The following is a 26,043-nucleotide window of genomic DNA, read 5'->3' on the forward strand; positions in this document are numbered from 1 at the left end:
TCTTTACTTGAAAAGTGGCAAAGTAACAATCTATTCCTATTTTAGAAATACTAGAATGGTTATATCATAAAACAAAGGCATACCTTTGCAGGTGGGGGTCCGCCCTGACCATTGACCAGAAGCTAGACATTGGAGTCTGTCTAATCCATTCAGTGCATACCCTTCTCTACAGCTAAAGGTGCAGGTTGAATTGTAACTGAAATATCCAAGTGGATGGGAGCAGTTTATACCATCTTTACGAGGAACCTCCAACCATCTGCATTGCTTAGCTGAAAGTTAGATGCAAATATCATGGTGTTGGTATGTAAATTCCAACAATTAAATGTAAACAGATGTTATCATTCCAGGAGTTCTTATTAAAGAAGCAACTGAGAGATCCTTGTGAGTTTCTAGTGAGGAATAACAGGACTGGGGAAGGGAACACTTTGAAGCTTTCAAATCAGCATTAAGAATGTCCAGCTCTGTTGTCCGCTGCTTTGTAAGTTAAAGTTCTCTCTGTTTTGCCCCAATAGTGTACCTTCATAAATAAAAAATATTCCAAGATGAACTAAGCAGAGAAAAAAAACGGCTATTCAATTGCCAAATTACAGTGCCATCTGCTATTCACAATGCAGCCGGGTCTATTGTTGTTACATTATTGTAAAGCCTGTCTCAGAATAAAGCATTTTTGCAACACAATGTGTACATTACCTTTGCACTCTGGAACAGGTGCAGTCCAAACTGCTAAAGCTGTACATTGAAGCCTCTGTATTGCACGTATTTCATATCCTTCTACACAAGTAAAGTTGCATATTGAGTCATAACTGAATTCTCCATGAGGATGGGAACAGTTCATAGAGCTTTGATCTGGTGCCTTCAGGTCCATACACTTATTAACTAAAATAACAATAGCAATATTGTTTGAAAAAGAAGGGATTAGAAAATTTATGGAGAGCTACAGAAATATTAAATGTACTAAGTATACATTTCTCTTCTGAAAAATATATTAAATATTTGTTTATTCATGGACTTTTCAGCTTCATATTTGCATACAGCCATTTTTAAAATTAGTATCAAATTTAAATAGAAAATGTTGGAACTACAAAACAGATTGGTGAACATCTGTGAAGAGAACAGTTAACCAAACATCCCAGATATTAAGCTATGTGAAACAGTCTGAAACACAAAATGTTAACACTTTTTCTCTTTCTAGAGACTGGCTGAACTTGTGTAAAGTTCCAGTATGTTTCACTTTTATTTTAGTTTTCCAGCATCAACAATTATTTTTAAAGTATTTTTATTTGTATAGGAAATAGTTTTCAAAATAAAAAGGAAATTCATGGGAATGATACCCTCAAAAGATTCTAAAGAGAAGGAAAAGGTGGAGTTGCAAAAAAGCAGGAAGTACATTTGTGCTTATACCTACATGTAATCCAAAATCGGAGCAATTTTTTTTTACACTGACAATGGTTCATGAGTGGAATGAAATCCCATAGGAAACGGTGGATACAGGTACAGCTACAACATGCAAAAGTCATTTGTATACGTATGTTAATATGAAATGTTTGGAGGGATATAGGCCAGCCACAGGCACGTGGGACTGGTTTAGTTGGGGATTATGGTCGGCATTGACTGGTTGGACTGAAGGGTCTGTTTCTGTGCTATATGACTCTATCTGCACCATAACTCTCCTGTGATTCTATGAAAAGCTTCAGCCAATGAGATATATTGCAGGAAACCTATTAATGGTCTCCTTCAAATGATAAAGCTCAAAACTGGTAGTCGAAACTCCCCGGTTTCTAAGTGGGTGAGAAAGAAACAACAAATGGTGAAATAATGCTGACATTTATGAATAGTTTATTGTATGATTGAGTGTTTATTTATGCAACTGACCACAGTCTGGTGAGGAATTCCAGCAAAAATCCAGATCATTTCTTAGTGCCCACATACAAATCCAACTAGTGTTTAGCAGTTTCATTTTGCAATTTCTACCAGTTATTCAGTTCCCTCAGATTATTAAAGTTTTGTTTTGCACATTCTGTTTTAACCTCATTTCACATATTTTATGTTGATATTTAACCATTGTTTACGTCTTCTTTCAAACATTGGAGTTGTACAAAAGGCTTACCCTTTTCACACTTGTCTCCATAGAAGCCTTCATTGCACTTACACTTAAAATAACCAATAGTTTCCACACATTCTCCATGACCACTGCAAGCATTAGGAGTGCACGAAGCTGTCAAAAGTTTGCACAGACACATTTTTTTATACTTAATTTATGCGATAAACATTATTAAATGCTAATCAAGATATGTACTCAGTTTATCACAAAATCACAAGGTAACTACAGGTGAGAAAGTTCATTTGTCTACATGGGATCTACTATCTAGATGACCCTAAATCACTCTCAATATAACATGAAATTGGTTTTAACTAAAGTTGCAGGGTTTATGCCACATTGCTCTATCTGGAATTTCCTTCCATGTAGTAATCATTCAAAGTATGAGGAACAAATTCTAACTTTAGTCCTAGATCTACTATTTTACTTTTACCATTACTTTTACTATTTGTGCTTGCTTGCAAATTAAAGTATTTTCTGTATTTGCCTTACCCATACCAAGTATTAACTAATATTTCTACAGGATTACCCATTTCTAGAATGAAAGTGCTAGATTTCTCCATTCTGCTTCCATTATATGGTTAATAAAACCTTTGCTCCGACCAGTATTGTTACTGATTCAAAATCAATACAAAGGAAAATGGTGCAGGGAAAGCAAAAATTTTGGAAATAAACAACAAATATAAAACAAAAGACAGGAAACATTTTGGAGGGGCCATTTCAATAGAATCGGAAAGGGATACTTAACAAACTGTATAAGTTTTGGTTGTGACAGATCTGGCTGCTCATAAAATGAAAGTGATGTAGGGTTCAGTTTTATGGGCCCACGTATGTTAGAATTCCAGTGTTTCTGCTAGTTGACAATGTCTGCAAGGTTTTCACATGATTTAACTTCCAGAAGGCATTAAGACATCATCCAATTGCTGGATGGAAAATTATTATTTTATAATTTTTGAAGAAGCAGTCTACTAAATTTTAACCTTTATTTTTATATCAGAAATGAACTCATTTGTTGTGCAGCACTTCTGTTTTTATTTCAGACTTTCAGCTCATCAATTTTCCATTCACCTAGCTTGGCTCACTTTGGAGCACTGTTACATCTGCATCAGAAGTTCCAGTGTAAACATATACTGCAGGCCTGATCTGTAATCTAAGCCAAAATCATTTGAACATTTCTGCAAGACAGCTGTGGTGCCAGAGTCGCTTCTTTTCAGAAAGAGCTCATGTCTTCCTGTTTACGTACATGCAATCCCACAGCACTGTTTAAGAAGAGCAGACAGGAGGGCTGGTCTGAGCAGCAGTCTTCTCTCAACCAACATCCCCCTCAAATAGAAGAGTTGATCCAAGGAGGAATATTGCACCTTAACTCATTTGGTGGCAATATGATTCTACTGTGTGCAACTTGTTATCTTGCAAAACAGGTTAATTTTATCCAATTGTGGGATATGGGTGTTGCCAGCAAGGTCAACCTGTATTACCCATTCTTAATTGCCCTTAAGATACAAATGAAGAGCAAAATTATTGCAAAGATAGTAGGAACTGCAGATGCTGGAGAATCTGAGATAACAAGCTGGATGAACACAGCAGGCCAAGCAGCATCAGAGGAGCAGGAAAGCTGACGTTTCAGGCCTAGACCCTTCTTCAGAAAAGAAAAATTATTGCTGTTGGTTTGGAGTCATACGTAGGCTGGGGAATGACAGCAGATTTCCCTCGTGCGTACAGGGAAAGCACTTAGGTTTTTACAATAATCCAGTAGCTTCATGTTCACTGTTACTGATACTAGCTTTTCATTCCAAATACATTTAACTTACTGAATTTAAATTTCACAGGTGCCATAGTGAGATTTGAACTCCTCATCATTAGTCAGGCCGTTGGATCACTAGGTCACTAAACTAACCTCTTACTCTATAGGAACATAATTTAAGTGGGTCCAGTACATATGATCTATATTTCAAATGTAATCCATTGATTATAAATACCTTTAGGATGACCTAAGGAAGAGATATAGATGAACCTGTAAATCTATAAGTTTTTAATACATATTAACAATTTTTAAAAAGTTACCTTGGTAACAGAGTGGCCTTTTCTTTCGAAGGCAGGGTTCATCATTCCATTGTCCAGCATTGTCAGCTCTGTTTATATACATTTCCACACAATCTTCTGTATTCTTTTTATTGTTAGGTTCATTAGGAGCCCAGTTCATAGCAAAATCTTCCAAAATCCGATTTGTTCCAATCCAGGTCCAGACATTGTTTATCTTCCTCAAACCAATCCAGACATGTGCTTTTCCTTGTGGCAAATAGTCAGCCAGGTACTTGTTTTCCTCCATATTCTGTATCGCGACCATATCAGTGTATAGATTTCTACAATACCTCCTCGCAGCATTCCATTTCATGGTTTGATTGGAATAATGGTATACCCAGCCATGTACTCCTTCTAACATCTGAATTTCTGCAAAGGAAGAAAGCCTGTGATTTTATGGGACAGACTTTTGTTGCACTTTAAAGACTCTGAAGCCATTTAAAAATGGCAGGCAAAACCTATTACAGGATTCCTGTCCCATTCCAGGCATCTTTGTTGGTGCTGCAGAATAAAGGTGTGCCCAACCTGGATGGCTGCACTGCCCGGATGAGCACCCATCAGCAAACACAATTTTACTGGAGTCAGGCTAACTTCTCAATGACTTATGGTTCATGGATCTGAGAGGACTCATGAAGTACCAGAGTCTTGATTTGGAAACTTTTGAAAGGTAACTTCAAAAGATCTTACCCATGCCAACTCAATACTACTCATTCAGATATTCACGAATCCACCCGCCATGGTCTCACATACCTTTCTATGCCGACTGATACCAATTAATTTCCTCTCCTAATTGTTTGAAATCCCAGACTTCTATGTAAGAGTTATGTGAGTGGGTTTATTGACACACGCAGATAGGATTGACAGATTCATGTGGTTATAATAAGCTTTTTTTGTGAGCTATTGACAAAAGAGATCAATGTTTATTTCAACAAGCATGAAGAGGTGCCCTTCTGTTATTTACATTTTGAAAGTTTTGTTGATTGATATTTTTATAGGATTATAATAACAGCAGGTTTTTCAAAGAAAAATAAATATGTTTTATTTAGCACACAGATGCCATTTTGTTATTAGGTTTGTTGGTTCTGCACGGAGTACATCCTGCACGGAGTATATCCTGCACGGAGTATATCCTGCACGGAGTATTGCCTGAGTGAATGGGCATGGAACTTTGATGGATTGGCATGGAGGGTATCAGAGACCATCAGTGTTGGGTGAGGGCATGCGTATGAATTGGAAATGCGATGGTGAGTGGGTGAGAGGCCTGAAAGGATGTGAGGGATGAGAGCTAGAAGGTCTAAATATAAAATACAAACTGGGACAGTCCAAAAAAACTTTGAGGGCGTGGGCCTTTAACACAGACTAGCTCAGTCCTTGACCACTCCTGTAGTGGCCAGTAGCAATTATCCATAAATCTGTGGCTATTTATAACCTTAATTATTATATGAAGTGGTCTGGAGTGAAGGAAATGGCTGTGAATTTCACACCAAAGGTAAGCTAAAACTGAGTGGATCACCAAAATTTGGCCAGCCATTCAGGTTACTGTAATAAAGAATGTATGAGTGCTAGCCCACCCTGATTGGTCATCCAACATCATCTAAAGGCACAACCTCTTTGTACCTTGTTCCACTACCCAGACAAATGCTTTCCTTTCTTCTCAGCTTGTACTGCCCTCTTGGCATTGGCACTCAGTGTCAATATTTCAGAACTTCTCAGTAAAAAAAAAAAGTTCCTGATCTAAAGACAAGGTGTTAAATGTCTTTCTGAATAATTATTGTTCATTTAGTTGCTTAGTAGTACAGACTTGAGTATTGTTGGAAAAAGAACACATGGGGATAAATCCTATTTTTTTTTAGCTAAGTGTGAGCTACATCAAGCTTTTTGGAGGGATTTCTGCCGAGCAGCCTCATTATTTCCTCACTGTTTCTTACCAAACTGAGCTGATCAACTATCTACTCCTGTGGAGTCTGTCACACTCAAATCCAGCCCAACCTTATCGCATACTGTTCCCAGAACAAATGCCACTCAGCGGCTTTCTGCTGAAAGAACAGCATCACTGGCACCTACGCCATATTTAAGAGGCTGTTGTACACCCGGACAAGGATGGCATTCCAAAGCTGTCCTGTTTGGTAACGTAGGGAATCTGAACATGCCAGAAAAGGGAAAGACGGTGCAAATAAGAGGAGTTCTGACCACTCATAAATCCTCTCCCATCCATATCTCCCCCTTGTGGATACTGTCATGCCCACCCCTTTCACAATTTCTTACACCCTTTCCCTGAGCTTGCAGCCCAAGTCCCAAACAATAACTTGCAGCAATTCCTTCCCGCAGCAGTGTTTCCCCCTTGTAATAACGGACCCCCCCCCAACTGCCTTTTCCCTTCATTTCTGCAGATGAGCCCTACAGACTGACCATAGTTCACCCATGAGTGTCCTAGCCAATCAAACCGGACAGCCCTGATCTCCCTGATCATGTTAGGCCTAACCCCAGACTGACCACTATGGAGCCACTGGACTAACTATGACCCACTCCCTAGACTGCAGGGGCATAGACTTCTGACTGAGGACACCCTGAGTGACACCTGACCATGGCCAATCCCCATGTCTGGTACGGGAGGCTGCCCTCAATGTATTGTGCTGGCACCCCCTGATTGAAACAGATGTATCCATCAACAACTCCCCCAAGACTTTGAGACATGACTGTTTGCTTGCTGCATATGCAGTATGTTTGCCACATGGTGCTGGTGTGAGACCGATGTAGCACACTGCATTTTAGCAATGACAAGCAATGGACAGGGTAGCCAAGTGAATGAGCACTCAGAGAGATGCAGTCTGGTCCAGGGTGGGTTGAGCTGGGTTCCTGTCCCTGTACACGAAGTGTCCCTGCTGCAGCCTTTCAGTAATAGCTGCTGAGGTGCCCTGCAATGCAGGTCTTGCTTCCAGAGCTCCAGGAGAAATGACATAATAGTTATGAGTGATTGGCAAGTACCAGATGCCAATATCTTTGTGCAAGGAGTATGTGCAGCTGGTTCCCATAGATTGTGCCCAGAGATGTAGTTTGTTAGTCAGGCTTCAGAACAATTGGTAAGCTGAATTCACCAGATAGCCACTTTGATATCCATGTTGAGTTTCCTTGACATCAGATTGTTTGGTGAGTTTGATAAGCTAGAAAGGTGAATATTAATGAGGAGAGTTGGTGCAGTAAAAAGGCATTTAACAAGCAATAATCGCCCTTAATTGGCAACTCCCACTGCCTTCTGAGGAACATTGCCATGCTGCTTGTCAAAAGCACAAAAGATGGAACAAAATGCTCCAAACGTTAAGAAGGGCCTCACCAGATTTCTTGTTCAATTTTGCCACAAATCTCACCATAACCCATGTTACTCAAACTCCGAGAAGATTCTATTTATTATATCGAAGATTTTCATCTTTTCCTCATCAGAAAATTAATAGGAAAACCAACATTTACACTGTATTAGAGGAGCATTTTGATTGGTTGGCAAGTGGCCTGTACTTGGAAGAGGTGTTGCCATGGGAAATGCACCTGTTAATGATGACTGGTAGTTAACTGCCAGGCTTTGTTTAAATTTTAATCCAGGCAGTTTGACTTTGATTGGGTAAGACCTTATGAACCAGAAAACGGCTGATATCTATTTTGTTGAGTTGAAACAGGCGCAATCTGTGTACATGTTCATTCTTTCTGTAAAGAACAGGGTCCTCTGCATTAATAAATATCATTTCCAGTATATGGAAATGCACCCCACACTGCAAGCCCAACAAGCCTGACTAACAAACCAAAAATCGTTTTTAGCATAATTCTTCACACATCAGTTATCCAGCAAATGCTGTCCATTTGCAGAATCACATCTAATGTTGGACACTGTGTTGCAGATCTTGCAAACATAGACTGCTTAGGTACAGTCAGTACCTTACTTTGTTGCAAACTGCCACAGGGATATGGTGTTTGACATGCCAATCACTGTTAGCCTATACAAACTAGGATCAAAAAGATAAATTTGTTGAAAACACTCAGTTGACTGTGGCCCATTTTCAAGGCCTCATATTTGGCAAGCTGTGGGAACACATGGGGAAAACCAATGGGTAACATAATCAGCTCATTAGTTCATTAATATTAAGGCACAAGTCTGAAACTAGGTGAAAACAATTTTATAAACCTGGAACTACAAGACTGCCATGGATTGTAACTATTGTTCTGTGATTACAGAAACTCAGCACTCCTTTTGATGGTCTTTATTCACATTACATAAATATAATACGACCTAACTTTAGAGAAACTGCCGCAGCAAAACATTTCTATTTAGGGGTGCAGAAGTCTGGGTTTAATTACCTTAGTTTTTTCACTCTTTCTTTACCATAATTTATTCTTTATTGATGTGTATTCTACCCCGATGCCAGGGACAAAAGATTTGCTCAATGTCTCTGCCATTTTCTCATTCACCATGTTAAATTCTGCTGCTGTTTCAAAGAAACTAACTTTAATTGAGCTACTCTCTTCCTAGTTACAGATATGTAACAGTTTTTACAATATGATTTTTAAATCACTTTTATGTTTTATCTTTCACCTTTTTACAACTTTTCATAGCCCTTTACTAGTTTCTAAAACATTCTCAATCCTCAGATTCATTACTCTCCTTTGTCAGATTCTAATGGTCTTCCTGTAATCTAATGCTATCCTCAAACTCTGCAGTCTCTTGATGGGCTTTTGTTCTTTATAGGAGTATATTTTTATCAAACATTTTGAACTTTTTTTTAATGTTTCTCATTGTTTCTTTACTACCATACCTTTTACTGAGGGCAACCTAATAGAGGTTTAGAAAATCATATGAGGTAGAGATAAAGCGAATGACAAGGGTCTTTTCCTAAGGTGGGAGAGTTCAAAACTAGGAGTCATATTTTTAAAGTGAGAGGAGAAAGATTTTAAAAAGGACATGGAGGCAACTGTTTTACGCAGAGTTCATGTGTGAAATGAACTGCCAGAGGAAGTGGTGGATGCAGATACAGTTACAACATTTAAAAGGCATTTGGATAAGTACATGAATAGGAAAGGTTTGGAGGGATATGGGCCAAACACAGGCAGGTAAGAATAGTTTAGTTTGAGAACATGGTCGATGTGGACTGCTTGGACCGAAGGGTCTGTTTTCATGCTGTATGCTCTATGACTCTCATCTGTTTATCCAATAAACTTCAGCCAGCTCTCTGTTCATACTTACGTAATTGATTTTGTTTAACTTTAAAACTCTGTTCAGGACTGAAATATGCCACTGTTAAATATCATATGGAATTTTACTATTTTTTCAGCATATCCTTTACTGTGAGATTACTAAGTAACCTAACAATACTAGACTTAAAATATCCTGAATTGGTGGCAATGACTTATTCTGATGTCAGATTCTGAGAAAAACAAATAGGCCAAGAAATGGCTAAAAGAAGACAGTATTTTCTTTTGCATTGTATTCTGAGTTGCAGGATCATATTAAACAACAACATGTATTTAAAATATAACTCTTAATATCCTAAGGCACTTCACGAGAGCATTATGAAATATATTACACCAACTGCGCAAGGAGATATTCGATCCAATGACAATTTTTAGCCAGAGAGGTAGTGTAGAAGAGAGTTTAGGAGGTGTAAAGAGAAAAGAAATTAACAAGGAAGTACAAAAGTGAAAATTGGCTCTGAGGATTTGAGCCAGAGCAGCAGCCAAAAAGGTACATATAAATAGATTCAGAGAGAGTTCTGTCTACATAGGTCTAATTATATCATACAATTTGCTTCCTTATAAAATATACTGTGAGCTCTTGTGGCTCAGTGGATAGTGCCATTTTCTCTGAACCAGGAAGCCTGGATAGATCCATTCACAACTTTCACCTTTAAATTCAGAATTCAATGATAAATTTTATAAATTTACATTCACAGCACATAAAACACATTTAGTTTGGAGAGAGAAAGAGAAAGCCACACTATTTGGGAAAGAGAAGGTGATCTATTCAGTGATGGGAAGGCTGAGATCTTGTCAATGTGTGGACTAAGAAAGAGAATAACTTAAAGACGCGAGAGATGCCCTGTTAATGGTGTTGGCAAATTGAGGGATGATGCTGGGATGAAGAAAATTACAGATAGAAAACATTGTGCATCAATTGAAAACTTTACGAACAAAAGCCTCTGTACCAAAATGAGCTGTTTACTCTTCAAACCATGTTGTTAGAACAGAAAATAGCCTTCACAACATCACAGCATAATCAAGAATAGACAAATAAAGGCTGAAATATTGCAGTCTTACCATAGATCACTAGAACTAGTGCTAACAATCTGAATATATTGCCTTTTAATTGTGACCATCGCGTGGATGTACAGATCATGCCATCATGAGATACCTGTATGTGACAGAAAAGAATAAAGAGCACCAATTAAAAAAGACGTCTTATTGCAAAACTTTGAATAATAGCCACATCTTAGTTGCTAACTAAAATTATTAAAGCAAAACAGACAGTAGTCAACTTTACAAATATTTAGTTATGCTGTGTATGATACTCCCAAACTGATGATTTAATGTTCTCTTACAGCCTATTAATGTTTTATCACAACCTTTTAATGTTCTGTCACAGCTTCCATTTCTCACTTAGATTCTTCTTCCTACAACCTACCAAAACATGGTGCAAATGTGTCAGCAGCCCAGGATTACTGTTCCCAAAATATAATTCTTCTTAAATGAGTTTTAGTGAACTGTCTGAGGAGGATAGAAAGTGAATAAAGGCTCTCAAAGCACAGCAGCATTGAGGTTCAGTGGTTAGCATTGATGCCTCACAGCACCAGGGACCTGGGTTCGATTCCACCCTTGGGCGACTGTCTGTGTGGAGTTTGCGCATTCTCCCTGTGTCTGCATGGGTTTCCTCCAGGTTTCCTCCCACAGTCCAAAGATGTGCAGGTTATGTGGATTGGCCATGCTAAATTACCCATAGTCTCCAGGGGTGTTTAAATTAGGTGGATTAGACAGGGGAAAAGCCGGGTTACAGGGAAAGGGTAAGGGAATGGGTCTGGATGGGATGCTGTTCGGAGGGGCGGTGTGGAGTTGTTGGGCCAAATGGCCTGTTTCCCACTTGTAGGGATTCGATGATCTATAACTTGACCTTGACCTCATTCATAATCAATTGGCAAATGTGAAAGTCAGTAATGCCATTTCATTCAAATAATCAAATTGTCTAATAATTGCACTTCTCTGTTATTTCTTACCTGGCTCTAACTAATTTAATCATTGATATAGTTTCTGCAACCACAAATAGCAAATAAGGAATCTTCAATTTGTTATGCACCTAATCTGTTTCTTTTTGCATTCTTAATCAGAGAAGCTGTCACATTGTATTAAGGAGCAATTCTGTCATCCAATAATCCTAATGAGGCCCTTCACAAATAGTTAATCCCAGGAAATCACAGATAGTCATCTTATAGTTTGCCACCCATTATTAATATTGTGTGGACCCATATGTGTGAACTTTGTTGCTTTTCCAAATTCTGGATAATAAGAATAACCCTATACTTTAAATTTTAAACAAGTGCAATAGGGTGTTAATCTTCAACCTGAGAAAGAGAGTAAGCATTTCAGCCACACTCCTTGTGCTATGTTCTATGAATATTATTTGTATCCAGATCCTTCCAAACCACCAAATATGGCATGTGCTAAATGTATTAGTCAGCTGCTCACATATGCATCAAATAACAGCTCCTATTTGCAAAGGAAAATGCATTCATTATTTGCCAATGGGAAGAAAACAGCATCTGGCAGAACACAAAGCTCTTACAAGAGCTTCTCAAGAAATCAGAGACAAAACTGGTTTGCTGCCTGGTTCTCTCCTGCTGCTGTCTCAATGATCATTGCATCATGTGGTAAGAGGGCCCTCCCCATTACAAATAACACAACACTCATTTCACCAGCAAATAAAGGGTAATCAGGAGATGAAGTATATTTGGATTTTTGAAAGACATTTGATAAAAGGCTGCAAGTGAGGTTGTTGCACAAGGTTAGTTGCCAAGCGATTGGGGATAATATATGAACATGGATTGTGGATTAATCAACAGATAGAAAACAAAGTAAGAATGCAGTTAATGGCAAGTATCAGTGCTTGAGGCTCAGCTTTATAAAGAATATTCCTGGCTTCCATAAGATCATAAGACATAAGAGCAGAATTAGGCCATTCAGCTGATCGAGTCTGTTCTGCCATTTGATCATGGCTGATATGTTTCTTAACCCCTATTCTCTTGCCTCTGCCCATAACCCTTGATCCCCTTACCAATCAAGCACCTATCTATCTTTGTCTTAAATCCACTCAATGATTTGGCCTTTACAGTCCTCTGTAGCAATGAGTTCCAGAGATTCATCACCTTCTGGCTGAAGAAATTCCTCCTCATCTCAGTTCTAAAGGGCTGTCCCTTCACTTTGAGGCTGTGTCCTTGGGTCCTCATCTCTCCTAGTAGTAGAAACATCTTCTCTACGTCAACTTATCCAAGCCTGTCAGTATTCTGTAAGTTTCAATGAGATCCCCGTTTATCCTTCTAAGCTCCATCAAGTTCAGACCTAGGGTCTTCAACTGCTTCTCATAAGACAACCCCTTCATCTCCAGGATTGTCCTTGTAAACCTCCTCTGGACCCCCATAGTACCAGCACATCCTTCTTTAGATACAGAAAATTGCTCACAATATTCCAAATGCTGTCCGACCAGAACCTTGTACAGCCTCAGCAGTATATTTCTGCTCTTGAAATGAATGCTGACATTGCATTTGCCTTCCTAACTGCCAATTGAACCTGCATATTAACCTTCAGAAAATCCTGAACTAGGACCTCCAAGTCCCTCTCTGCTTCAAATTTCTGAAGCTTTTCCCTGTTTAGGAAATTATTTATGCCTCTATTCTTCCTACCAAAGTGCATAACCTCACACATTCTCACATTGTATTTTATTTAACACTTCTGCATGTCCAAGTCGTAGAGATTACAGCACAGAAACAGACACTTCGGTCCAACTCGTCCATGCCGACCAAATATCCTAAATAAATCTAGTCCCATTTGCCAGCATTTGGCCCATATCCCTCTAAACCGTTCCTATTCATGAACCCATCCAGATGCATTTTAAAAGTGTTATTGTACTAGCCTCCATTACTTGCTCTGGAAGCTGATTCCATACATATATCACCCTCTATGTGAAAATGCTGCCCCTTAGGTCCTTTTAAAATCTTTCTCCTCTCAGCTTAAACATATGTTCTCTAGTGTTGGACGTCCCCCCCGGGGAAAAGACCTTGGCTACTCACCCTATGCATGCCCCTCATGATTTTATAAACCTCTATATAGTCACCCCTCAGCCTCCGTCACTCCAGGGAAAATTGCCTCCCCGCTGCATTAACACTATCTGCCCCTCCACCTATCTTTGAGTCATCTGCAAACTTAGCAACAATGCCCTCAGTTCCTCCAGGTTGTTAATGTCTAGTGTGAATAGTTGTGGTCCCAAAACTGACCCCTGCAGAACTCCACTAGTCACTGGCTGCCATCCTGAAAAAGAGCCCTTTATCCCCACTTTCTGTCTTCTTCCGAATAGTGAATCCTCTATCACTGCCACTACCTTGCTCCTAACACTATGGATTCTTAACTTATTTAGCAGCCTCCTGTGCAGGGCCTTGTCGGTGAGGTGACTGCATGTAATAGATCCAAGTTTTCTGGTAATACAAAGTTACCCATCTCTACCTGTTATAAGGAGGCATTCTTCAATCCTAGAATGCAGCACAAAAGTAAAGCATTAGGCCTGTTATGCCTCTTTGAAAGAACTATCAAATTTATCCATCTTTTTCTCCAGAAATCCAGAAAAGTCTTCCCTATAAATACAAATTAATTTCCTTTTTGACACTTCTTATGAAATCTGCTTTCACCATTTGCTCAGTTAGTACATTTCCCATCTCAACAACTCTAGTTGCGAAATCATTCCCCCTCATTTCCCCTCCACTATGTTTGCCAATTATTTTTAAACTTCTGATCTATTTTAGTCAATTAAGAGTTGCTAACTCACTTGCCAGAGGAAACAGTTCTCCCTATTTCTCTACCAAAACAATTTTTTGATTATCACTATTTGGTTTTCCCTTAATCTCCTGTGTTGTGGCCAGCTTGTTTAATCTCTTCATTCAGTTGAAGTTCGCTATGCCTGGTATCATCCTGGCAATCCTTTCTGTACCTTTCATATTCACCCAGAATGTGGTGCCCAAAATTGTAAACAATACTCTAGCTGGACCTATTTTGTAAAGATTTAACATGGCTCCCTTATTTTTGTTTTCAATCTCCCCAGTTGCAAATTCAAGTGTAAACCATCTTATCAGCTCGCCTTGGCACCTTCAAGGAGATATGAATATGCATCCTCTCTGCTCGAGTAGCCACAAAAAGTAGTATCTATTGGATTATTGGATCTATTGCATTATGTTGTCTCTTCCAAAGTTTATTACTTCATACTTTTCCATATTATGCTGCGTTTGTTATATGCACCAACCTGTGTTCTCCTGAAATCTATGATGATCAGGCTCATCAATACTATCTTGTCAAGTTTTGTGTTATCAATAAACTTTAAAACTGTACTACATATATTAAAGTCCAGGTTATTTATAGAAAATAAGAAAAGAAATGGCCCTAAAAAGATATGGTGGTAGAGTAGGGCTGTAACTGATTAGTAATCTAGAGGCCACCGTAGTTGATAAATTTAAATAGAATGAATATTTTGAAACATGAAAGCCAGGCTCAGGAATGGTGACCATAATAACTATCATTGATTGTTCTCAAAACCCATCTTGTTCATTAATGCCCTTTAAGGAAGGAAATCTGTTGCCATCCCCTGGTATGGGCTATAAATTACTTCAATCCCAAGCAATGTGGTTGAAACATAGCAATATAGAAAAGAGCAACAGGAGTAGGCCTGTTGACCAAAGTAGGCTTTGAACTTCCTCTGCCATTCAACATGATCATGGCTGATCATTCTACTCAATATCCTCATCCCACTTTCTCCCTGTATCCTTTGATCCTTTAAGCCTTAAGAACTACATCTAAGTCATTCTCGAAAACATTAAATATTTCGCTCTCACCCTGTTTCTGTGACAGAGAATTCCACAGGCTCACAACTCTCGGTGAAGAAATGTTTTTCTCATCTCATGCCTAAATGGTTTACTCTGTATCCTGAGTCAGTGACCCCTGGTTCTGGACTCCCCAGTCATCTTTCCTGCATTAACTCTATCTAGTCCTGGTAGAATTTTATAGGTTTCTACGAGCATCCCCCTTCCACCGTCAGTCTTCTAAACTCCAGTGAATATAATCCTAACCAATCTAGTCTCTCCTTATATGTCAGTCCTGCCATTCCAGGAATCAATCTGGTAACCCTCCATTTCACTCCCACCATAGCCAGAGCATCCTTTCTCTGATAAGGAGATCAAAACTGTATATAATACAGCAGCTGTGGAATCACCAAGGCCCAGTACTCAAATTCCCTTGCTATGAAGGCTAACATACCCTTTGCCTTCTTCACCACTTGCTACATCTGCATGCTTACTTTCAGCTACTGGTGTATAAGGACAACCAGGTCTCAAGGTGCCTCCCCACTTCCCCAACCTGTTACCATTCAGATAATAATTTGGCTTTCTGCTTTTGCTACCAAGATGATTAACCTCACATTTATTCACATTATACTTCACCTGCCATGCATTTGACCACTTGACTTGTCAAAATCACACTCAATTCTTAACTACTCACTGAAATAGCTGAGCAAACCTCACAATTTAAGTGCACTGAGGGGTGGGTAACAAATGCTAGCCTACTACCAGCTCCCAGTTCCTACGAAAGAATTAAAAAAAAACCCTGGGACTGCACTGTACACTTCTCTACATCCAGACCATGACAATTACTTTTCATCATATCACTATTGTCTCTTTAATACTAAGTGCTTCCACTTTGAAATTATGTCTGGTATGAGGTACCGGTACTTTAACCAATGCCTTTTGAAAGTTCACTTTGCAACATATATTGCATTAGCTTTACTAAACCTCTCTGTTACATCACCAAAAAGCTCACTCAGGTTAGAGCGACATGATTTCTCTTTCAGAAATCCACTCACTGTCCCGTTGACCAATTCTTTGTAAAGTGAGAGTTAACTTGGTCACAGGTCTAGTAGTTTTCCATGGCAGGTATTAGACTAGTTTAACCCTTTTCCATTTTTATATTTACAAGGCTGTAACATTTGCATTTCTCCAGTCCCCTGGCACTATATCCAAAGAGAACTGAAAGACTGTAGTCAGAGCTTCTTCTACCTCCCTTCACCAACCTAGAATGCAGCTCATCTGGACCAGCTGACTTGCTAACTTTGAGTGGCCAATCTAATTAGCATCTACTTTCTATTTTTATCCTATACAATGTCTCCACTCACCCTCCTTGATGGCAACATTAATTTTATTCTTTTCTTTTGTGAAATAATTATGCACTTTCGTTCCTTGCCCCAAATTAAATTCACCATTACTTTAACAATTCTTTTACTTTCTATGTAATTATAAAAGATTTTGGGGTTATTTTTGTTACTTTGTTTTCTTCATTCCCTTTGCAGCCTTCTTAGAAACTCTTTCAGTTCTGCTCGCAAATTGCACCTCGGCACCCTCTGTATTCTGTCTGCTCTACTACTGTATTCTGTACCTGAAATTCATCAGAAATCTTACTTGCCTACTTTGTTTTAATATCCTTGTCATCTGGAAATTTCAGTTTTGAATTCCCAATTTGTCCTTATGTAAATATGATGATCTAACTCAAATTATTCTCGACGCCACATGTTTCACTGTTATCCTACCTGGTCAGTACTCTATAAACAGCACCAAAAATACTGACTTGATGTCTTTTAAGAAAAGATTATTTATTGATCTTAACTTATAGAACTCAGATTGCACTAAAACAATTACCCAGATACAAGGTAAATACTTCCATTAGTTGTACTGATAAGTAAATACCTTTGCAATTGACAAATTAATGCAGCTACATTATCAAATTTTATGAAAATTTTACAAATTTTGTACGATTTTACAAAAAGCTAGTAACATATGTACATTAGTTTGCATAGAGAATATCCAATGAAAGTGTTTTTGGCTGTGGACCTTTTTTGCTTTGTCAATGTGTAAACAGTCACAGTTAATTTCCTTCAACAAATTCAGGAGTTACCAGTGTTTTACTGTTCTCCTCACTTCAGTTTTTTTTCTTAAATCTAACAGAACTGTGCAATGCCAATACTGCTTTACATAGTTGTTGCCAGAGTTTTCATTTGTACAAGAAGAGTAAGTCAATTTTACTCACCATCTTTACTGTACGAGAGAATCCTTAGATGTAATCCTTTGTCGCAGCTCTCAGCTTTGGTGCTGTCAACTTCTGTGCTTAACAGCAGGAACATGAAATAGAAACTATTGTGTAGATTTCCTGAAGAGCTGTCAATTAGGAACTCACTCACTTCTGCTTCTTGACTGATGAGTCTCTAATGTTCACAGGAATTGACTGTATACAAAACAAAACTCTGGAGTCTTTTATGAACTGCCTCCATTTGCATAAACAACAGACTGCTTGTATGGGTAGGTCTTATCAAAGACTATCTCTTATCTTAACCTGTTTTAAAGTATGTTGACTACAAAAAGGCAAGGGTAGAAAAAACATATTGCCTCAATTCACCAGAGCTTTGCTGTTAACAACCATTTTCCAAAGCAGACTCTGTGAGCTCCCAAATACCGACAGATCAAAACTCTGTAAACATAATTACATAGAATGTTGATCCATTCATGAATAAATTTGCTTCATATATTATATGATGGCTTTTGGATCAAGAACATTTCATGTTTAATTTCTGGTTTCTGCTGAGTTAACTGACTTCTTCATGCCAGTAGCTGTAAGGTGGGTGTCACTAGCCCAGTATCCAATAATACGCACCATATAGTTGCAAAATCTCAATTCTCATCTTTTCTGCACATTTGTATCAACTGGGGAATTTTCTGTTGAGTTACTTAATGATTAGTGTTTATGTGATATGTTTCTTGTGTTCTCTAAATGTAACATAAATGATGTACATGAATTCTGTTTAGATGAAAATCTCTGGCTGGTTTATTTGCAAGCAAACAACTCAACGCAGTATAATGTATAGACACAACCTGTGTTGGAAGTGCTGTGCTGTAGACTGCCTGAGACCTGTGCTCACATGACAACATCCAAGTATTTGGTTCATTTGCATGTTCATCTCCTAATTGGTATCACTCCAAGGGTGATAACACTACATCTACTTTTATTTCCAAAGATAACTCTTATGTGTCACAAGTAAAAAAAACAAACACTTTGGGTAATAGCAACATTAGTAATGCAGAGATAAAGATTATGAAATTTAGAAGTAGAGAAGTCAAAGAGACCATACATCATTTTGGTATTTTGACTACTCTTCTCTTTCTTGTCATGGCATAACCTCCTGCATGTATGGATTTCGCTCGAATGTTCTTGGTTTGCCGATACATTGTCTGTGTGTTGTTGTTGCCCTGATCTTCCATCACATTTCTGAAGTCTGGGGGTGTTCCATCATGTTCACTGTACACTTTCCTCAGCTGTTCCTTCTGTTCCTCCTCATCATTGCTCTGTTATGTGCCACAAATTTATAAGACCTGAGCTCTTTGTGCACTTTGGAAACCTCTGCATTTAACCGCGTTCCCATTGTGTCAGTGTTACTCAAACCTTCTGTCCGAAATGTACTTGAGATATTACAGTTCTTGTGATGGCTATGCATCAGTTTTATCCTCCCTTGTTTGCCAAGAAGTGCATCCTGTAACTCAGAGAATTTAATATTGGTGGAGGCTTGGCAATATCATTCTCATTTTACCATAAGTCCTTAGTCCAGGAGGTACACTTATCAGTGTTTTGCGGCAAATCATTTTCTAAGAGTTTGTGATTAGTACAATTGCTATCTATCCCAGACAGACTCAGTGAGAATATTCTTGGATTCTTCTGCCACCATGTCTACTTTGTTGATCTCAAGGAGTCACAATGTTAGGAGCCACACACACTGATAGTCCTGTCACTGTTGATCCGCTTATGCCTATCAGGTGAAATGTCCATTGTTTCTGTGTCAATTGCCATAGCGGCATTGCGTTGCTAATGTACCAATAGAAAGGATTGGCAGCCCATTTTCTGCAGTTAGTTTAGAGGTAGTTAGTTGTACTATTGAGTTCAGTGATCCCAGTTCATGCCCTCTCAAATTCGGACTGTTGGATATTTGCAGTAGTTCTGTGTCAGTCTTAATTTTGAGTCTGTGTTTGCCAGTTTTCATTGGGCAAATGATGTTGCTTGTGGCAGAAGCTTCTGTTTGCCTGACTTTGTCCACATAATGTATTACTTTCAGAGTGTGCAAAGCTTATTTGTCCTCTGGCTGGAAGCTATTCTTCCCTGCGTCTTGATTTAGGTCTCTCTTCCTGTGAAATTCATCTATCAGCTTATGTTCACCCAGGTCTCTGATGCATTCCTTGCTACTGATGCCATACCACTGCATTTGTCTTCTGTTCCATTATGCCTTGCTATTGCTTCCGGCTACACCTTTGGGGCCAGATTTCTTCTATGGGCAGGCCAAGTATTCTTTTGTACTGCACTTCTGCACAGATCTTTGTCAGACCGCTTTGTGGTGATTGCAATAGATCATACAGGACACAGAGCTTTATTTATAAACTACATTGTAAATGCTGCTTGTTGTACCCAATGTTTATATGAGACCCTTGGTATGTGGCTCTTGTACCTATCACGTTATTCCAGCCATCTGGTTTGCCTCCAGCACCATCTTATTTTTAATTATCTCTTTGCCTCGATTAGTTAATTATAGGTCATCCCTTTCACTTGCTATTCAGCTGTTGACACTTTACTCACACTGTCTGACACTTTGATCACCCACAGAGATTTATTATTCAACCTGTTGACACTCCACTCACACTGTTTGTATGATCTTTTGATAAAGATTCTGCGCCTATCTACCTTCCTGCACTTCACTTGATAAAGGGGCTGCACTCCAAAAGCTTGTGATTTCAAATAAAGCTGTTGGACTATAACCTGGTGTCATGTGAATTCTGACCTAGTGTTTATAGCTACAGTTGTCTAGCTACGATGGTTTTTCATTCTGTGCCATCCACTAGCAGAAAATCAATGCTATCAACTATTCTTTTATCTAAGGACCCCTTTATGAATACTTTGATAGTGTCAAGGCAATCACCAACTCCATTATCAGCTCCAACAATTCAACCTCTGGAAACTTCCATTCATTGCCCTTTATGACAAATTGGTCTATTGATTTTTGTGGCAACTTTTGCCTATAGGGCATCAATTCTAAGCAATGAATTCTAAAGTTCACTCTTACATCTAGCTGGTCTATTAGGACTTTCCATATCTTTGTGGAATCCTTCTGGTCCTCTTCAGATAAACCCAAAGTGTTGAATCTGTGGAAACCCTCATTACCAACTGTTATCACACAAAACTGGCAAAGAAATCTTATTTTATTCAGTGCTCTGTACTGTGGAAACATCTAGATCATTGTTATAGATAACACAGTGGGGAACTGGAAGAACACAGCTGGCCAGGCAGCATCAGAGGAACAGGAAAGTTGACATCTTGGGTCCCTTCCTTGGCCTGCTGTGTTCCTCCAGCTCCACACTGTGGTATTTCTGACTCCAGCATCTGCAGTTCTTGCTATCTCTTGTAGATCATTGTTATATTTTGTTTACTGCTGTTCCCCTTGACTTGCATGCTTTTAAGCCTGATTCTTCTTCGTTATGTATTTTAAAGAAATACCAGTATGCATTATGTAGTAATATTTTTCTTGTGTTATCTAAACCGAACACAAATGAGGTGTATAGATTCCATTTACTAGAAAATCTCTGGGGTGTTTAAGTAACTTAAAACAACATATACAGTGCGGAATAATCCCTAGACACAGAGTGTCCCTTCAGTGCTGCAGTGCTGCAGTGCAGAAAGCCTGTGATCACGTGACACTATCTAGGTACTTGGCTCATTTGCATTTTCATTTCCTAAAGGGTCACTCTAGAGTGAAACGCTACAACTTGACTCACTTACACTTTTATCAAAAGGTTATGACACAGACCAAAATCTTACTAGCATGGGCCAAGATATACATTGTCACAAATCATCATGTAGGAAAACCTTGATAAGGTCCATTAGTGGGTGCAAGATTAGCCCACTTCTGGTGGAAGTGCTGCAGGCATTGTGTAAAGTTCATACTGCTTGCTCAAATTTCATGATTGTCACGCATCTCAAATGTTCTAGAGTGCCAACATTCTCTAAGTTAGTCTGTAACTCTTAAAAGGGAGATGCATTTTAGCTAAAGCAAGTGATTGTAAAGGAATTTTTGAGAGGTAAGATACTATAGCAATGGAATAGTAGAGTCTCCTAGGTTTTAAGCGAGGGCTCCTAGGTTTTAAGGTGGAGAGCTGGAAGCCTCAGTACTGGAGGTATAAAAAGGAGAGAGAAATAGAGATCATCATTCTACATCGGTACAGGAAACCCCCCAAACATATACTTCAGAGACAGTAGAAACAGGTAGCCCAAAGAGATTTGTTATGACCTCAGCTGATGTTACTAATGGGCAAATCAGATCGAAGAATGAAATCTGGCCTTATAGATCATACCTTGTTTTTTTTCTTTAATTTAAAGTGACAGAATTTCACCGAAACATTCATACACACACACAGTTCCAAATTTGGTTTGAACATGAAAATAGAAGTTTATTACATAAAATAAACATAAAATGAAATAAATCAAACTACCACATTTAACACAGTTTGAAAGATTTTAAAAACAATAGCAAAACAAAGTCCCACCCATTCCACTTGACCATCACTTTACAGTTAATCAGGATCAAGAGAAATTTTCCTTATCTCTCGAATTTGGAGGTATGATTTAACTGTTTCTTTTCAGTTTCAGTCACATGACTTGTGAAGCCTTTTCCCTTGACCACATACCCAGACACCTTAGACTTTCTCAGCGTTTAAATAATCTGCAGTTCTAAACAAACACTCCTGACTGCAGTTTCACAAATTATACCCTTTCACTGAGTAATTTATTTCCTAAACTGCTCTGAATAACTTCCCTTTTCTAGACAGAAGACACTTGCTTCTGGACCCAATCAGGTCTACTTGGAACTGAACAGAAGCTTTTCAGCCCAATTAAAAGTAAACTTTCTCATCCTACCTTCAGCTAAACTAATGGCTGAATATTTTCTCTCTCTGCAGTAGTAAACATCTACCCTATAGACAATCTTCCAGTAACACTCCAGGAGCCACATATTGGTTTAAAATCATCTTTGTGGAAAGACAGACGCTTTAATTTTTAAACCCCTTCATAAGAATAGAACAAAACATAAATGCCACAAGTTTGGAATCCAAGCTCTAAAAGAAATGATATCTATATTATACAATTTTCACAAATTAACGCCAGAGGCCTTGTTACAATATATGTCACCATAAAAAGGTCAATAATCTCATCGGAACGGGCAAGACTAGTGAACGGTCTTCCAATGCCACACACACTGATCAGTGCACATCTTTTGGGAATCTATAGGGATAAGACCTATGACACACACACACAAAACCTGATGCAAACCTCACACACACAGCTTGCAGCCTCCACAATCCTCCAACTATTCAGCTCTGCCACACATTACCCAAAACACGGCATTAAACTCAGAGAAACCTTCACAAGGAGCAGAACAGAGAATCCTACACTCCCACACTTCAGTAAGTAAACAATTTAAATGCCCAAAGCCTGTTTGAAAACTATGGAGAGAAGTATGTAAACCAAGTGAGTGAGGGGATAAGGTGATGGATGGGTGAGGGTTGGCATGGCAGGTGGGTAAGAAACTAGTGTGGTTGGTGGGCTTGGGGGGGCAGGGGAATAGTTTGAGGATAATTGGTTCAGCCAAGGTAGTCAGGGGTCATGAGACTATGTGGGGGATGGGCAATAGTCAGAGGGTTTCGAGGACTTAAGTGGACAGTCAGGGGTATCAGTTGTAGAGTTATCCAGGAGATAGAACTGATTTTTATCCATCTTTTTCTGGATAAATAGATTTGGGAACCTTTGAAAAATCTGACTCTAACTCAGAGTTGGCAACTTTTTCAGAGGTTTCTGGGTGCAGGGAAATTATCCAATGGAAGTTTCAGGTCAAACCATTGTACCGTTTGACCCTGCAGAGAACCAGGCTTGGCTCACTTGGCAACAAACAGAGGATTCAGGATCTCAGTCTGCATTCTGACTGAAGCACTGAGATATTGGAAGTAGCTTCTGTCTGTGATGGAATGGAAACTGCAATATCCACTGCATTATGGTTAAGTCAACAAGCATCTATATGGAGTCGGTCAGTACATCTACCTAGAAAAGATGAATTCCAAACTCCTTATGAAGCCTTGTGTTAAGTTGAAGTCAGATGCCTCCATGGTCCTTGACAATTATAAGAGGCTGTCTGGCTGCCCTGCCACCCTGCCAAAGTACCAAGTAATTCTGTGTGCATGTCCATTATCTTCTCTATATGCTACCCCATCGATCTCTTCATCCGAGTCCTCCAGACTCTGCTTTGGACCTTGCTAGCACACACGCTACTCTGGCCTGGTGACTTGCCACGTGCAGATCTCACCTTGATACTACATTCTAAAGTGTATGCCTTGCCACAGTTGAAGTTAGCGAGTGTCAAATCATGTAAAGGTTCTTCATTCTCAAAGGTGTGACCTTTCACTGGACCTTCATTCTCAGGAACCAATGGCTGACCAGGCAGCCATTTTTAGCAATCCAAAAGCACAAGTTTATAGTCAGAAGTCACACAACACCAGGTTATAGACCAGTAGGTTTATTTGAAATCACGAGCTTTCAGACACTTCACCAGACGAAGGAGCAGTGGTCCGAAAGTTTGTAATTTCACATAAACTTGTTGGACTATAACTTGGTGTCGTGTAACTTCTGACTTTGTTCACCCCAGTCCAACACCAGCACCTCCACATCATGGCTACCACAGGTTCATAATGGGAGGACAGGAATGATAGATTTGAGATGGGAAGAAAGCAAGAAGCTTGTGGTTACACCATCTGCAGCTTTACAGATTGCAGGATAAGAGTGAAGTTGCCAAAACCTCACTGATTTCTGTACCAATAATGCCAAGCACTAGCCCTTCAAAGGGTTATGAACATGCAACCTTCCCTTGCCCCTTGCCACTTCTTTGCTCTTCACTCCTTGTTCTGCAAAAGTAGAGGAAACAATTGTGATCTATAATAAACAAGTGTGGAGCTGGAGGAACACAGCAAGCCAGGCAGCATCAGAGTAACAGGAAATCTGACGTTTCGGGTCGGGACCCTTCTACCGTGTCCCTCCAGCTCCACACTTTGTTATCTCTGACTCCAGCATCTGCCATTCTTGCTACCTCATTGAAAGACAGGTCTGAAAAAAAGCAAGTTAGATAACTATGTAACATTTTTTCTGATCTGGATCAATAATGAAGCCCTCTCTCCTGGAATACAGGGCCTCATGGATTCCCAGATGACAGATGTGGTGATAGACAGTGAACTAAGAGATGTTGGTGATATCAATAGCTCCATCCTGGTGTAGAAATTGAGGCTATAGTGACTTTGACAGCAGATGATACAATGCTATGATCATCTCCTTGCTGAAATTCTCTCAGACACTGGCTGAGGTGCAGAGAAGACAGTGCTCCCTGAGGACACTTGAGGAGGGGTAGGGGTGTTGGGTTGGTGAAATTTCCCGCTTAAAGCTCTTCTTCTCTTCCTCCCTACTCTCTGCTGCCTCTGCCTAACTCCCTAACATGTGCAGTCTAAGGAGACCTGCAATTTTGACCCCAGTGATTGGAGCAAGCATTGCACTCAGAGTCCTTTTAAAACTGCACTGCTCCTTTCAAACTTCTGATTGAAAAAAAAAACTTTTATTAACTTCTCCAACAACATGGTACTTCCAGTAGTTCCACAGCAGCAAGTATATAGTCAAAAGCACTTCATCTGTAAACTGAATGGTGACGACTTTAAACAGCACTGCTGGATTTGGCTGTCATAAGCTGACTGTACATTCATCTGCACGTGCTTAAGAGAAGGTGTTATTTGGACTGGTGAAGTCCACAATAGGTGGTTAGATAAGCAGTCAGTGTTAAACGCTGACCAATGTCCAAAGCTGCCTGTTCTGCATATTCCAGCAAATGCATGGGCATCCATGCTGTCAACCTTCAAATCATGGTCATCAGAATGAACTATACCAGAAGTTCTTGGGGGATGATCCCTCAGTATTTTATCATTGTTGGGCTTCCATAGCACCACCCATTCAGTGTTACAGAGCCCAACATTGTGGCCAAGTCTGTTTCCACAGGCTGTGTTTGTGTGGAAGGAACAGACAATTATTTATTGCTATCTAGGCGTAAGAGAGGAGTCATAACATCATGTTGTCAAATATACCAGGTGTATTTCTTCCTGCTACACAACTAATCTATTTTAAGAATGACCACATTTTCCTGCAGTGGTGGATGTGAACATCTGGAATAGAATAAAGAAATCCAACCATTCTTTTCTATACTGTGTCACTGTAGATGCATCCAGAAGCACCATTGGATGGCAATATTCCCAATCACATATCTCTAATAAATCCACGAATCCAAGCTTATGTTCTACCATTTATTGGAGGATAAATATTCATAATGTTACAATAGAGTGATTGCCTCCAATCCAGCATGTGTGTCTACTTCTCTCTGCAGGTAATCACCACAAGTTCTATCTCCAAATTGCTCCTGATAT

General features: G+C 39.3%; 1 protein-coding gene across 6 annotated transcripts in view; it reads right to left on the reverse strand.

The window, feature by feature from the left end:
- LOC109927030 (P-selectin-like) overlaps positions 1–17,879 on the reverse strand; it is a 56,050-nt gene extending 38,171 nt beyond the window's left edge. For 2 of the 6 annotated variants that reach the window (XM_048602235.1, XM_020526927.2), the window contains exons 1-6: positions 17,540–17,864; positions 10,478–10,571; positions 4,163–4,549; positions 2,108–2,215; positions 691–876; positions 84–269 (exon numbers count right to left, since the gene is read on the reverse strand). In XM_048602235.1, the coding sequence (XP_048458192.1) occupies positions 84–269; positions 691–876; positions 2,108–2,215; positions 4,163–4,549; positions 10,478–10,571; positions 17,540–17,542 (964 nt within the window). In that variant the 5' untranslated portion in view covers positions 17,543–17,864. Of the gene's footprint in view, positions 1–83; positions 270–690; positions 877–2,107; positions 2,216–4,162; positions 4,550–10,477; positions 10,572–17,539 lie in introns of all 6 variants that reach the window. The other 4 variants (XM_048602238.1, XM_048602236.1, XM_048602239.1 and 1 more) reach the window with 3 other exon arrangements.
- Between the last annotated feature and the right edge of the window lie 8,164 nt (positions 17,880–26,043).

The sequence above is a fragment of the Rhincodon typus genome, chromosome 10 (genome assembly GCF_021869965.1).
Source record: "Rhincodon typus isolate 14 chromosome 10, sRhiTyp1.1, whole genome shotgun sequence".
Taxonomy (NCBI): domain Eukaryota; kingdom Metazoa; phylum Chordata; class Chondrichthyes; order Orectolobiformes; family Rhincodontidae; genus Rhincodon; species Rhincodon typus.